This window comes from Elephantulus edwardii, unplaced genomic scaffold (assembly GCF_000299155.1).
Source record: "Elephantulus edwardii isolate Elephantulus edwardi_28Jun2011 unplaced genomic scaffold, EleEdw1.0 scaffold00222, whole genome shotgun sequence".
NCBI classification, from domain to species: Eukaryota; Metazoa; Chordata; class Mammalia; order Macroscelidea; family Macroscelididae; genus Elephantulus; species Elephantulus edwardii.
In genome coordinates, this window is record NW_006399972.1 from 1000801 (window position 1) to 1015153 (window position 14353).

At 42.0% G+C, this 14353-nt stretch overlaps 1 protein-coding gene across 1 annotated transcript in view; it reads left to right on the top strand.

Moving 5' to 3' along the window:
• The first annotated feature begins 539 nt into the window (after positions 1 to 539).
• The window catches only part of ATP8A1 (ATPase, aminophospholipid transporter (APLT), class I, type 8A, member 1), a 375206-nt gene continuing 361392 nt past the window's right edge, over positions 540 to 14353 (top strand). The window contains exon 1 of the mRNA XM_006898188.1: positions 540 to 814. Coding sequence (XP_006898250.1) covers positions 766 to 814 — 49 coding nt within the window. The 5' untranslated portion in view covers positions 540 to 765. The remainder of the gene's footprint in view (positions 815 to 14353) is intronic.

Consider the following 14353-nt stretch of genomic DNA (forward strand, 5'->3'; position numbering starts at 1 on the left):
CAAATACTGCAGAAGACCATTATTGTAAAACAGGCGGATAACTAGTAAGATGTGTATGGATGTCCAAAGAGGGAAGGGAAGGCAGTAAAGGTTGTGGGCTGGGATGAGGGAAATCATAGCGACGCAGAGTTGGTGGACAGAGGGAGAAGGTGAAGGCATGATCCAGTAGGAAGGTGAAAAGAGGGGTAATAAGGGGCATAAATCAATGGTCATTAATTTTATAAGACACAAAGTATGGGAATTATAGTAAGAAATAAAATGTGAATTCTAAAAGTCTACCAAAAATAAAATGATAAAAAAATTAGAGACAAGTATGCCCTTAAGGAAGGAACACGGGGGAGACGGCTAGCACCCCTCTCCAAGAGATGGTCACGGCCCGGGGTGGGATGAGGGCGGTGCTTTTGGGTCTGTCCCCGCCCCTCTCCCGCCTTCCGGGCGGTGCCGCGGGAGCGAGTGAGCTCGCGCCCCAGAGACCCACCCCCTGCGCCGGGCGCCCCAGCTCCGCCCCTCGCCGAGCCGCCCCCTGCGCGGCTGCCGGGAGAGCTCGCCCTACTCTGCGGACGCCGCCACCTTTGACGCGGCGCTCTCCCCCTTTTGCCGGCGTGCGGGGGCCGCGCCTGGCGGTGGAGCTGCCCTGGGTGGGCGGCTGGGACCTGGGCTCTCTGGCTGAGCGCTCTCTCGGCGCAGCCAAGGCTCCCGCGTGCGCGGCGCCGCGACAGGTGCAGAGTCCCAGCTGAGGACCCACCTGCGGCCACCGCTGCTGCAATGCCCACCATGCGGAGGACCGTGTCGGAGATCCGCTCCCGAGCGGAGGGTGAGTGCTAGTAGTCGCCGCAGCTGGGCTAGGCGAGAGGGCGGCTCGGGGCCAGCCTGGGGTCTGGTAGTGCGCGCATATGTATGTGTGAGTGTGTGCGCGCGCGCGGGCGCGCCGGGGAGAAGACACTCCATTCCAACTCCTCCCTTTAACAGTCTGGTTGTCCCTTTAGGTTGCAGGCGGACCCTTTCTTTGCAGTGCTTCCAGTGCAGTTTTAAACCCCTTTCCTGGCTGTAAATTCTCAGAATTGGTGTCCTAGATGGGAAGCCTCGCTTTTCCAAGAGACTTGATCATTGGGTCCTTGTCATCATCCCCTCTCGCTCTGCCCAGCGCCCTCCCCTGTAATGCACCGCTCTCCCCTCTGCGCTCTGCTTCGCCTTCCTTTTGAGTGGATCACCCACACCCCTTCGCCCCCGACTCCTGCGCCCACCCTTTTGCAGCCTCATCTCACAGCTTTCTGAGAAAGGTTTGTCTTTCTTAGGCTGCAGGATGCGAAGGAAAGCGAAGAGACTTAATTGGTCTTGGCTGCTCTGTGGGCTTCGTGTTGGCGTTTACTGTCTGCCATTCTACCTCCAGCCCCGGGATCGCTTTTGGTCACGTCTGGAGTTTCGTTTTTGTTTTTCCTTTTGCCTGAAACCCACACTTTGGCCAGCTAGCTGAGCGCACTTTCTAGCGAGGTGGAAGCTGCCTTCTCTGTACCACCTAGGGCCAGCTGTTGAACGGCCACACTTGTCAGCACCTAGCAACAGGAGATGTTTCAGGGCACAAGCTTGCCAGCTTTTGGAGGACAGAGCCTCTTCATCTGCTGGCAGACACTCCATAAATGTGCCTTGAATTTTCTTAGGAGAGAGCCAGCATTGTACATATCTGCGAAATTTTGTTTTGTTTTCCTCTCCTGTAAATCCGTCCTACAAAAGGGTGGGGTGATACATTTCTGAGAGCTAGCCTGTCTACCTATCATCACAGATCCTCATCCCTGTCTCACCCTTTAATAACAAGCACGTAGTAAAAGTGGTTTGAGGAAAAGACATGCAAATTAGAATAGAATTCCAGGTATTTTAGATAGGCCTTGTTACTGTATTTCCTCTGTAGATTTGCCAATTTAAAAACTGGGGACTTTTGTTTTTCTTAGTTAGGGCTTTCTTTTTTTTTTCTTCCCTCCCCCCATTATAGCTTTTTGGGAATACTAAATGAAACTGTTCTGGACAGTAACTGATGTGTGTTCTACATAAGGATTTAGCATATGGTTACTTATAATATACTGGGGAAAATAAATATAATATATATACACATATATACAGAAACAAAGACATGATAGAGTTTTAAGTGCTTAGAAGAGAATAGTGCTGTACAAATTTATTCATTCATAGATTGACACTACTAAATGAAAGCATTTTATCTCATGAACTACTGTTGTAATCAAGCAGTTCATAAAAATATATATATTGTGGTTATAGTTGAGGTTCTTTCTTTAGATAAGAGTAATTGAAGGATCATATTTGTAGGAGGAAAGGAAGAGAGAAAACACCAGAAAGCAAAAAAAACAAAACCCAAAAAACAACCCAACTTGTGGCATGTGAGAAGATTTTATTAGCATAAAATTGTTGCAGTATTGAATTTGATTGACATGTGTTAATTTTCATAGCACTTGCACAAAGATTACCTTATGTAACCCTATGGATCTCCTGGAGGTGGATGAAGGTGGAGTCTCATTTAATAGCTGAGGAAACTGGGACCCAGAATGGCTTCATAACTTGCTTAATGTCAGGTAGTTGATGTGACACATGTAAGAGCTCCTGGGAATCAAGGACTGTTTCTCATTTACTCTTTGTATTCCCAGCATAGTGATGCTTGGTGACTGACCTGTTCCTCTCATATGGGTTGGTTTCAGTTTATTATGTACTTAACAGTTTGCTGGGAAGTGTGTTGAAGATAAAAATAAATAATACCTGTGTGCTGGTAATGTGGTTCATTGCCTGCTCTGCCCATAGCCTTTTTTCCTAAGGAATAATCTCCTTTCACAGCTGTTGCTTAAAGGACATTGTTCTTCACTCCAACCTCTTGGTTCAGTGAACTGGACCAGGGGAGACTCCTTTTTCAAAGGCAGCCAGTCCTATGTATTTGTGGCTTACACACTTGTAACTCTGTGATTTGGCTGAACAGGATTCTCTATGCTAATCATCTCTCTCTTGGGAAGTGCTACACAGCAGAGGTTTAGCTTTAAAACGGAAGCAGAAAAGGGGAGAGGTGAGGAGGCTTGCAGGAGAGAGAATGGTTGCATGTACTATTGTTGTTACATACCTTTGAGCCCGAACCAACTCATAGCTGAACTTCCAATGGATTTTTTTTTTGAGGCTGTAAAATACCTAGAAGGAGAATACTCATCTTTCTCTAATGAAACGGCTGGTTAATTTGAACTGCATGTTGAATGTAAACATCGTACAAATACTGATGTGAGTTTATGGACATGTGAGTCAACAGAGGAAGATTGGAGAGAGAATGGTATGGATGGACAGAGACATACATGCTGGAGAGGCAGGTAGACAGCCCTTGGAGAGAGTACCTGCCTTCCTCTCTGGGCTTCCCAGCCCCACTTTCTGAGAAGTCTTATCAGGAACTTTGCCTTCTCTTCACCCCTGTGGCTTGAATAGGTTTCTGTTCACTTCATTCAGCTTGGCTAGAAGCGTGGTTTGGCTAGGAAATTGTTTACACCCTAACCAGAGCAAAAGAATTTACGTGAATTAGGGAATAATCTAAGAAAGGAAGTTATGTGATCACTGTGCTTGCTAGTGGGTACTCAGGTTCGATGGGTTACTTGTTCGTTATGCTAGCTGATGTAACTGCTTCACTGAAGAATGATGAGAGGTGAGTACTCATCAGCGCTTTTCCATGTTTAAGGTGCATGTGTATCACTCAGGATCTTGTTAAGGTGTAGATTCCGTTCCAGTGTGTCTGGGGAGAGGTGGAGTTGTTGCATTTCTGACAAACTTCTAGGTTATGATAACATTTTGGCTGATAGATCATACTCTTAGGATTGTTGGTTTTTGTCGTTGTTAGGTGTTCTCATCAAGTTGTCTGTGACTCATGGCAATTTTACAAACTTTGTCCTCTCTTCATGATCTCTGCCACGCTTGAGCCCATTGTAACTGTCACTGTGTAAGTCCGTCTTGTTGAGAGTCTTTCTCATTTTCTCTGATCTTCACCTTTCTCAAAATGATGGATGGCTTCTTCTAAGGTCTGGTCCTTCCTGACAACATGCCCAGAGTACATGAGACACAGTTTCCATATCCTTGCTTCCAAGAAGCATTTTAATTATGCGACCCTATGTACAATAGCAGAATTGACCATTGTTCTGTCTTGCCATTTCTTGTAATCATTGTTGTCTGAGCCTATTTTTGAAATCACTCTGTCAGTCAGTCTCATAGAAGAGCTTCCTCCTGTTTGCCACTCCTCTGCTTTACCTGGCACGATGCCCTTCTCCTTGGACTGGATCCTCCTGCGTTTTGCCGTGTATTCTGATGGTGATGAACATGTCCAAAGTAGAGAGAAGCCACATGAGAAGAACCATTGCTTGTTTCAGGAAATTGGAAACTTGGACGGAGTAGGATATAGATTTAAATGGGTAATGACTGTTAGATTGCAGAGCCTTTTGAATGCCAGGATGAGTCAGTCACTTGGCTATAGAAGTGAGTGTTAGAATGGGGTCTGAGAGTTCATCTGCTCCAATTTATCATGCAAACATGATGCCCATGTATAACATCTCTCACAGGGCAAGTTAGGAGCTAAGTCATTATAGAAGCGTGGCAGTCCAAATGAAGTACCTGAAATGTGTTGGATGATTTATAAGGACTGCCACGGTAGATCAGACTAATTAGGATTAATTAGGTGGCTATGGCAAAAAAAAAAAAAAAGTGGTAAAACTGGGGTTAGGGTTGGAGTGGAGCAGTGAAAATAGGAAAATAAAAAAGAAAAATCTTAGGTTTTGGAATAAGCCATTGATTAATTTAGCAAGCATCTATTGAACATCTGCAAGTGCTCTTTTACTTGATTGGTAGAATAGAAAATTCCTGCCCTCCTGATGCCTCGCATTACAGTAAAGTTAGACAATAAATAAGCCACTTGTATAGTTTTGTTACATGTTAAGTGGTGCAGGAAAAATGAATAAAAGATGAGATAAAATTGTTTGCTAGATCGTAGTTTTAAGTAGGTTGGTTCTAGGAGTATTTGGAAAGTTGGCATGAGGGAGGTAAAGCTTGGCAAGGATCAAAGGGAAAGAATATTCTAGGCAGATGAAAGCTGGAGGAAAAGCCCCAGGCAAAAAGAGACTGGGGTATTAAAATGATTGTCAAGTACCCTGAGGGGAAGAATGGCAGGAAAGGAGGCCAGAGAGGTCACAGCAGCATCATAGGACTTAGTGACAGAATAGATAGGGAAGGGAGAGAGAAATAGGAGATTCCCATCAGATCAATAAATTCTAGCTGTTCCAAAACCCACATAGCAATGCTATTGATTTGAGAATGACCCTCCATTGGGTCATTAAGTATGATGACTGTCCATCTTGCTCTCATAGAGCAGTTGGTGGATTCAAATTGCTAACCTTCCAGTTATCATTGCAGTACTTTGCTCAGTCTGCCACTAGGGCTCAGTTATGTTGTTTTTGTTGAGTGGATTTCCACTCAGAGGGATGCTTAAAAACCACAGATCTGAACCTTTCCCTGGCCCTTCACCATCCATCACTGATAAGCTTGAGCCCATTGTTACAGTCACACTGTAAATCCATCTCCTTGAGGGTCTTCCTCTCTTTCCTTGACCCACACCCCCACCTTTCCCAACATGATGATCCTCCCAAGCCCCCAAGGACTGGTCTCTCCTGAATATGGTCAGTTACAATGCTTAAAAAATCCCGGCTAATCTCACTTAAAATGCTGTTTCCTGGACTCACCCCTTATAGCTCTGAGTTTGGAATCTGCATTTTTAATGGGTAGGTGAGGCACATTTTGAAGAGCTGTGATTGGGGAAAGCGTGTCTTTTTTAAAACTGAGACGAATAATTGATCAAATAAAACTCAAACTCACTGCCATCAAGTTGGTTCATCAAACTGCTGTCAAGTTGCAAATGGTTGCTGGAGTTCCAGGCAGGAAAAAATGAACAAAAGACAAAGGATTTTCTTGGAAGCTCCACATGAAGAAAAATGCTTATTTTGCATTGCCTGTCACTGTCGGAAGGGACGCTGGGAAATGTAGTTTGTTTGCCAGGCGGTCACAGGACTCCAGGATCTGTTACAAAAAGAAAAGGGAATGGTCATTGACAATCAGCAAGTTAAATCACAGTCATAGACTCATTGTAAAAAAACCAAACCAAACCCAAAACAAAACAACCAACTGAAACAAACCTCTTACTTGAATAGAAACAAATGCTCTTTACGCTTATTCTTTACAAACGAGTATATATCAAATTGTTCAGAACTAAGAAAAGGTACCAAGCCCCACTGTCTTTTTGTCTATTCTCATATCAAACTCAGTGCCTCTCATCTGCTCTGACTCATTAGTGATCTTCCATCAGACTTCTGAGACTATAAAGTATAACAGATTGTTCATCTTTGTCTCAAGGAGCTACTGGTGGTTTTGAGCACATGATGGGTTAGCCCTTTGGGCCAGCCCAACATGCTATGAACGGTGCTACCAGAACTCCTCACTCTACTTCATGCTGTTGTTTTCAGCACCACCATCCCAGCGGATTTTCAGAGGCGATAAATTGCACGGGAGGAGATTGCCCATCCTAGTGACTGGTTAATGGGACCGCATAGGAAGACTACATACACCAGGAAGTTTCCTTTCCAAGGTTTAAAACTTTAGGGACGCGTATTGCCTCATCTTTCTCCCAGAGTGACTTGTGTACCTTTGAGTTGGAACTGACCCTTAGCTCACCCTCCAGTGGCTTTTCAAAGGCAGTTTATTGCATGGGAGGAAATTTCCTATCTTTTCTCTCATCAAACAACTTGTGGATTTGAAAGTAGGTCTTTTGGGTTGACTTGATAGTGCAGCTCCTTATTACTACACCACCTGGGTTCAGATTTCCAACTCTTAAGCTAACAGTCAAATGTTTTAACCACTGTGCCAAGGGCTCCTTGAGAAAAACTACAAAATCCAAACTTACTTCCTTTTTCTTCTGCCAGTATTATAATGCTAATATTTAAGGACCTTCAGTAGATTATATAAAATAGGTGCTAAATTGATACGATGTACTTTACACGCTCTGAAAACCCAGTGGAGCATCATCTATGATGGTTGTTGTTATTTATGTGCCACTGAATCGCCTGTGACACATAGCAACCCTTTGTACAACAGCTCTGAAGCCTGCCCTGTCCTGAGCCAGTCTCACTGACTCCAACACACCTAACCCCATTTCCCTAGTTACTATAACAATCCATCTCATCTGGGGTCTACTTCTCCTGCACTGTTCTTCCACCCTTGTGAGCATGATGTCCATCTCCAAGAATCAGTCCCTCCTGGCCACATGCCTAAAGTAGGTGAGAAGGAGCTTCAAAATCCTTGTCTCCAAGGAGAAACTTGGTTTCATCCTTTCCAAGGCAGACCTGGTGTATTCAGTACTCTTCTCTAGCGCCACAGCTCAAAGTCATTAGTTCTTTTTCTGTCATCCTTAGTCATTGTCCAGCTCTTTGATGCATAGCAAATAATTGCAAAGACCCTGGTCTGGATCAGATGCACCTTAGTCTCCAGACTGACATCATTGCTCTTTAGCACTCTGGAGAGGCCCCTGACAGCAGACTTTTCCAATGCAGTGCATTTGATTTCCTGATTACTGGTGTCAGGAGTGTTGATTGTGGAGCCAAGCAAGGTGAAATTGTTGACAACTTCAATCTCTTTTCTGCCTTTCATGATGCTGCTAATTGGCCCATGTGTAATAATAATAAATGAAAATAGAAAATCTAAAATCTTTATAAATATGGAGAATACTATGTTTTATTCACTTACAAGACAGCGATTTCCTAAGAAAACTCTATGAACTTTGATAAATGTTGATAGTTATAGAGGGGCTTCAGGCCTTTTGTTCATAGGGTCGCTATGAGTCATACTCAACTCGAAGGCAGCCAACAACAACAAAAGTGAAAGCAAAAATTCCAGGAGGCTATTTCAGCTCTCCAAGTAGAAGACTTAAGATTTTTTTGTTCACTTACATTTATTATGTACCTGCTGGATGCCAGCTAAATGAATGATGGAGTGTAGTGAGTGAAAACCTAGTGCCATTCTGTTGAACCTGACCCACAGGGTTTCTGGGACTGCACATGTCTACAGGAAGAGATTCCTCCGCTTTCTTGGTTAGCAGTCCTGCATGTTATACACTCTGAACGATGGGGGACCCTTTCATGAGTTGTTCGGTGGTGGCAAGTTGAATACCACTCATAGTGAACCTCAGAACAGTCAGCCTGAATTCTTCCCTATCCTGTGCCATCCTCATCATCTCTGACACATTAGAGCCCATTGCTGAAATCACATTGTCAAACCACCTCATTGGAGGTCTTTTTCTCCTAGGCTGACCAATTTCTTTCCTTGGCTGATATTTTTAAGCCTGATGAATCTTTCCAAGGAATAGCCAGCCCCACCTAGCTTCATGTCCAAAATATAAGAGATGAAGCTTTACCATCTTTGTCTTCAAGGACACTCTGACTGTACTTTTCCCAGGACAGACCTGTTTGTTCTTCTAAGTGAACGGGATATTCAGTACTGTTCTCCAGCATCATTTCTTCTGTCATCCTTATTCATTGTCCAACTCTCTGATGCCTAGCAGGTGATTAAGAAGACCATGGCCCGAATCAAGTGCATCTTAGTCTGCAACTGACATCATTACTCCTCATCACTGTGGAGAGGTCCCTGACAGTAGCCTTGCCCAGTGCTATATGTCTCCCGATTTCTTGACTGCTAGTACCAAGGGTGTTTGTTGATCAAAGAAAGATGAAATCATTGACAGCGTCAGTCTTTTTTCTATCATAATGCTGACTGTTGGTCCTGTGTTGAGGACTTTTTTCTTTATGTTGAGATGTAATCCATATTGAAGGCTGTAGTCCTTGATCATCTGCAGCAAGCATTTTATAGCATAACACACATTGTTGTTTGAGTCTTCCTCCAATGCTGATGCCACATTCTTTTTCATAGAGTCCAGATTCATGAATTATTTGCTTAATGTACAGATTGAATAGGTATGGAGAGAGGTATACAACCTTGAAGGGGCCCCTAAGGAAATGTGGAGATGAGATAAAACTTGATAATTGATGTGTCACTTGTAAAGTAGGGGACAATGTGTTAGAGATACTTAATGTAATTTTAAGAATCACAAATATACATGTCATTTTTAGCTAGTGTTATTCTAGGAATATTAAGTACAATTAAAAAATGAAAATATTTCCAATTTACCAATCAAAAACATATAATTTATTTACTCAGATAAAAATTGTGAGAAATAAAGTATATGATAAAATTATAGCTATGGGAAAGTTATCATAGGTCAGGTGATAACTTCTGAAGTTAGTGAACTGTTTGGGGCTTGGGTCTGGGGTTACATAGTTTCATTAGAATATAAGTGTTGGGAAGGTAAAACTGTTAACACTTTTCACTCCTCACTGGAGCCCAAACCTTTCAATGATTTAGAGGATTAACTTCCCAAGGACACAGGTTTTTGCCTCCTATGTTATTTCTCTCACTAAAGGCATTACTTGGTAGATAATAGGAAATTAGGTGTTGAATGAATGATTAGGTATTTTAACTTAGAGATAATACCTTACAATTCTATTTGCAAAATTTCTAAAGGTTAATCTACATGGCACTGGGTAAGCTTCTGAATGGAACTGGAATGCATCACAGGGAACGATTTTTATGTGATTTATTCAGCATGGTCGTCTCAGCATCTCGTGCTGCTGGCTAAACCAGTGATGCTGCCTATTGCATGAGAGGAAGCTTTGGTGGTGTAGTCCATAGTGCCCAAGGTGCACCTCTCCACAGGTTAGAATTCACCAGTGACTCTGCAGGAGAAAGCGGGCAGTCCCCTGTCCTCAGCAAACCTCTCAGCTGTGAGTCTGTTCTGACTCGGCAATAATGAGTTTTTGAGGGTTATTGAATGAATGATTTAGTTTGGTCTTGATTTTTAATGGCAGTAGCCTAACTTGCATTTCTTGATTTGGGAAATAATACATGCTTACTGGGGAAAAAAAAGAAACCACTTCAAAAAGCTTTTAAAGAGAAAGTAAAATGTCCCACTAATCTGTATCATCCAAAAATAATTTGTTGTTATACGCCATCAGATTGACTACAACTCATAATTATCGTGCGAACAATGGCTCTGAACCTTGCCGTATCCTGAACCAACCATTCTCACCATCTCAGGCACAACTGTTAGAACCACTGTGTTGATTCATCTCTTATAGGGTCTTCCATTAAGGATATTCTACCTTTCCAAACATGATTTCTTTCTTCAAGCACCAGCCCCTCTTGACAACATGTACACCGTATGTGAGATGACGTTTCACTATCCTTGCCTCCAGGAAGCTCCCTGGTTTCACTTTCTCCAGGACACACCTGATCTAAGCCATATTCTTCTCAACTGCTTCCTATGCATCTGAAAACTGAACAGTGACTGAGGATGACAGAAAAAGGACCTATGCCTTTGAGTTGTGATGCTGGAGACGAGTATTGAACATCCCCAAAATAATTATTGTTAATATATTCCCAGCTGTTTCCCAGGGGAGGAGAGCCATATATTTTTAAGAAAAATGAGATGGTTCCCAACATTATTCTTACTTCTCCTTTCCTGCACTTAATAGTATTCTATGAACATGACTGCATATCAGATCTAGATTTATGGAGACTCATAAAGGGTGGGATTGTTGTCTAGCATTTTTATTGTATCCTACATACTGGTACTTAGTGGGGGGTTCAATAATGATTTGTTAAATGCACCCATAATTGTGGTTTGTTTTACTATAGCTTGACATTTTATGGAGTTCTGGTGACATAGTGTGTGATGTGTTAAGCTGTTAACAAACGGTAGCTTGTTTGAATCCACCATCTACTTCCTGAAAAAAAGCTAGTCTGTCTTCTTCCATAAAGGTTTATAGTCTCAGAAGCCCAATGATGGTCGCCATGAATTGGAATCAGCTTGACTGCAGTGGGTCGATTATATAAGAATTTCATAAGAAATCTGTTAGGGGTAGACATTTAGGTCCTCGAAGAATGTTTTAAGCAAATATTGAATAATCATCTTTGTACACTTAGACCTATAGTCTTACTCTCTCAAATTTTTAATTTGTGATGCATCGTTTATTGCACTAAATTTACCTGCATAGTTTAGTCATATTGGTCCCCCTTTTTGACAAATACTATGTATGGTGCCACTGTTGTAGAATAAGGCTGACATCAAGGTGGGGGTAAGACTCAGAAAAACAGGATAAATTATGTATACTGCATTGAAACCAATGAGGGAGAGAACAGTTTAAAAGTAATATATTTTAGGGCATTATGATTATCATAAGAGTCTGGAATGAGGGTTGCAGAGCGGAGTATACTCAGGGTGGGATGGAGGGATGTGGGGGGGATTGTGTACCAATGAAGGAGTTTTTTTCTTTTGCTTTTCAAGGAGAAGAGCAACCTGGGGGTGGGGGTGGGGTGGGCGGGGAGAAAAGTGCAACAATGAATGAATGGAAATCCATAATCTCTGTAAATGTTCATTGAAATAAAAAAAATAGTTTTTGACTGCTAGTCTCAAATTTATTTCAACTTGGTGAGAAATGTGGCATCTTTCTTATATTGACTCATTGAAGCTTGTTTCTACAAGTCTGTCTGCCTTACATATGAAAATGTGCCCTACTTCAGACCTCCTGGCCGCTTGTGGATTCTCAGTACACAGGTCTTTGGTCAAAAAGACGTGTTCTGCTTCAGACTATGCTTCTTGATGGGACTGAGGGTCCCCTGAATTCAAATGGGGTGCTTTGAAAGCTTAGCAAAATGACAAAACCAGTCAGTCTTCTTGGTGGACCACTGTCACTTTCTATGCATAATTATATAAATGGGCCCGTCATAGCAAAGGTTCCCCACACCTTTTTGGCATACTCCCATGCAGTCAGCTTGTAGGAATTATAAAATTATGGTGGTGATTGTTGCCAGGTATCATCTGGTTATCCTGCACCACCCTCACAATCTCTGCTGAGACCGTTGTTACACTCACTATAGCATGGTTTAAAAATCAGGTACGGTGTGTGTAGGGTTGTATCCTTTCTCCAGGCCTGTTCAGTCTGTATGTTGAACACATCACTGGAAAAGCTGGAATGTATGAAAAAGAATGTGGCGTCAGTCTTGGAGGATAATACAACCTGTATTATGCAGATGATACAACCTACTTGCACAAAGTGGAGAAGATCTGAAGCACTTACTGCAGAAGATCAAAGACGACAGCCTTCAATGTGGATTACATCTCAACATCAAGGAAAAACTGTGGTTAGCGAGGCCGCGTAAGAGCCATTTATTGCCCTGCAAAGCTTATTTCCCTATTTATTTGTATCTTCTTTGATATACTGGTGGGAGCTTTCTTAAGTCCTGTGCATTTGAATGATATATTCCTAGATGATTTGGCAGCAGAAGGGAAGGGGGAACCTTTTAAAATACAGAGTTGGTTAACTGTTAGTGCATGTGTATTTTGAAATTGACTAACTCTGTATGCTTTAATTTTTAATAGCTTTTCAGTTAAGTTTCATCTTTATTTTTTAAATAATATTGTGTGTAATAGACCAAAGCCTTTTAAAGGATTTTTTAGAATTAGAATTGACCAGATATGTTTGAATTAATCTATTTTATTTCTTCAGAAATAATGGCTTAATGTTTCATATACTAGTCCTCAACACTAAGAAATTAAAAGACCCCTCACAACTACATGAATAAGCACCGTCATGAATGATGGAGAAAAGATAGAAATTGTCAACTATTTCATCTTACTTGGATCCACAATCAGCACCTTTGGGACTGATGATGATCAGGAGATGTATTCCATCGGGCAAGTCCAATGTTAGGGACTTCTCCAGTTTACTGAGGAACAGTGATGTCTGTTAGAAGGCTAGGGTGCTCCTGATTTGGGCTGTAGCCTTTTCAGTTACTTCCTATGCAGCTGAAAGCTGGACAGTGAGAAAGGATGACAGAAGAATTAATGATTCCTTTGAGTTATGGTGTTGGAGAAGGGTACTGAGTATCCCATGGATTGTCAAAAGAACAATGTGTTGGAGAAAGTGTAGCCAGCATGCTACTTGGAGGCAAGGATGAGGAAGCTTTCTCTCACATACTTTGAGCATCCTGCCAGGAGAGGTTATTCCTTGGGGAAGGACATCATGCTTGGAAAGACGGAGGATCAGGGAAAGAGAGAAAAGTCCTTAAGATGAATTAGCACAGTGACTGCAGCAATAGGCTGTAGTGTGTCAGAGATTGTGAAGATGGTACAGGATAGGACGGGGTGTAGATCTGTGATTCATAAGGTTGCTATGAGTTGTACTCAACTTGATTGCATGTAACAATGATATCTTAGTAGACTAAGTATCACTTTTTTATAGAGTTTAGAATTTAGACAAGCTGAGATTTAAGTACTTTCCCCCTGGAGTCTACTATTAAACCATCACTCATATTGCAGATCAACACTGCCTCCCAGAAAAAATATGTGAGGCACACATGCCAATGTAGGCTCTTGAGTAACTACTTTATAAAAAAAAAACTAAGCAGGCCAAATTAATTTTCATAATATATCTTCTTAAACCTGATGCATATGCAAAATATCATCTGAGCATATCATTGATAAAAATGTTAACTGAGATATTTTTGTATTCGTATTTTTACACTGAGTTTTCTAAATCCAGACTGTATTTTTCATTCATTAAAAACTAGGTGCTGTAGAATAGGGCCTGACTCCTGGCAAGCCTCCATTAAGTTTCTGAGCTTCTAAATTTGGATGAGTCCCGTTTCAACCATGTATGACTAATGGCTGTCCTACTGGATGTCATAGCTCTAGATCATATACGTAGATTGTACCAGAGTCTCTCAGAATATAAAGTGTTACAGTAGAAATGCAGGGATCAGCCTGTCCTCTGTTCTCCAGTCAATGCCACTCATAGTGACCCAGTATGTATGTATGTATGTATGTATGTATGTATGTATGTATGTATGTATGTATGTATGTATTCATTCCTTCATTCTTTTTTTTCTGAGTCTGTAAATCTTTACAGGAGAAGGCTGTTCTACCTGTATTTCTCCTTGGAGCACCTACTTTCTTCAAACTGCTCATCTTTCCATTATAGCAGCAGTGTAACACATAACCCCCATTAGGGATAGACTTCACTAGAGATTTAAGTCTTCACCTTCTTTCCTTATGGTAGGAGGTATCCACTTAAAACTTCATGTTTTGAAAAAGCAAATGCAATCCCAGAGGTGTGTGGTTTGAATCCACCAGATGCTCTGCTGCAGAAGGCGGGACACTCTCCTCCTGTACCAGTCA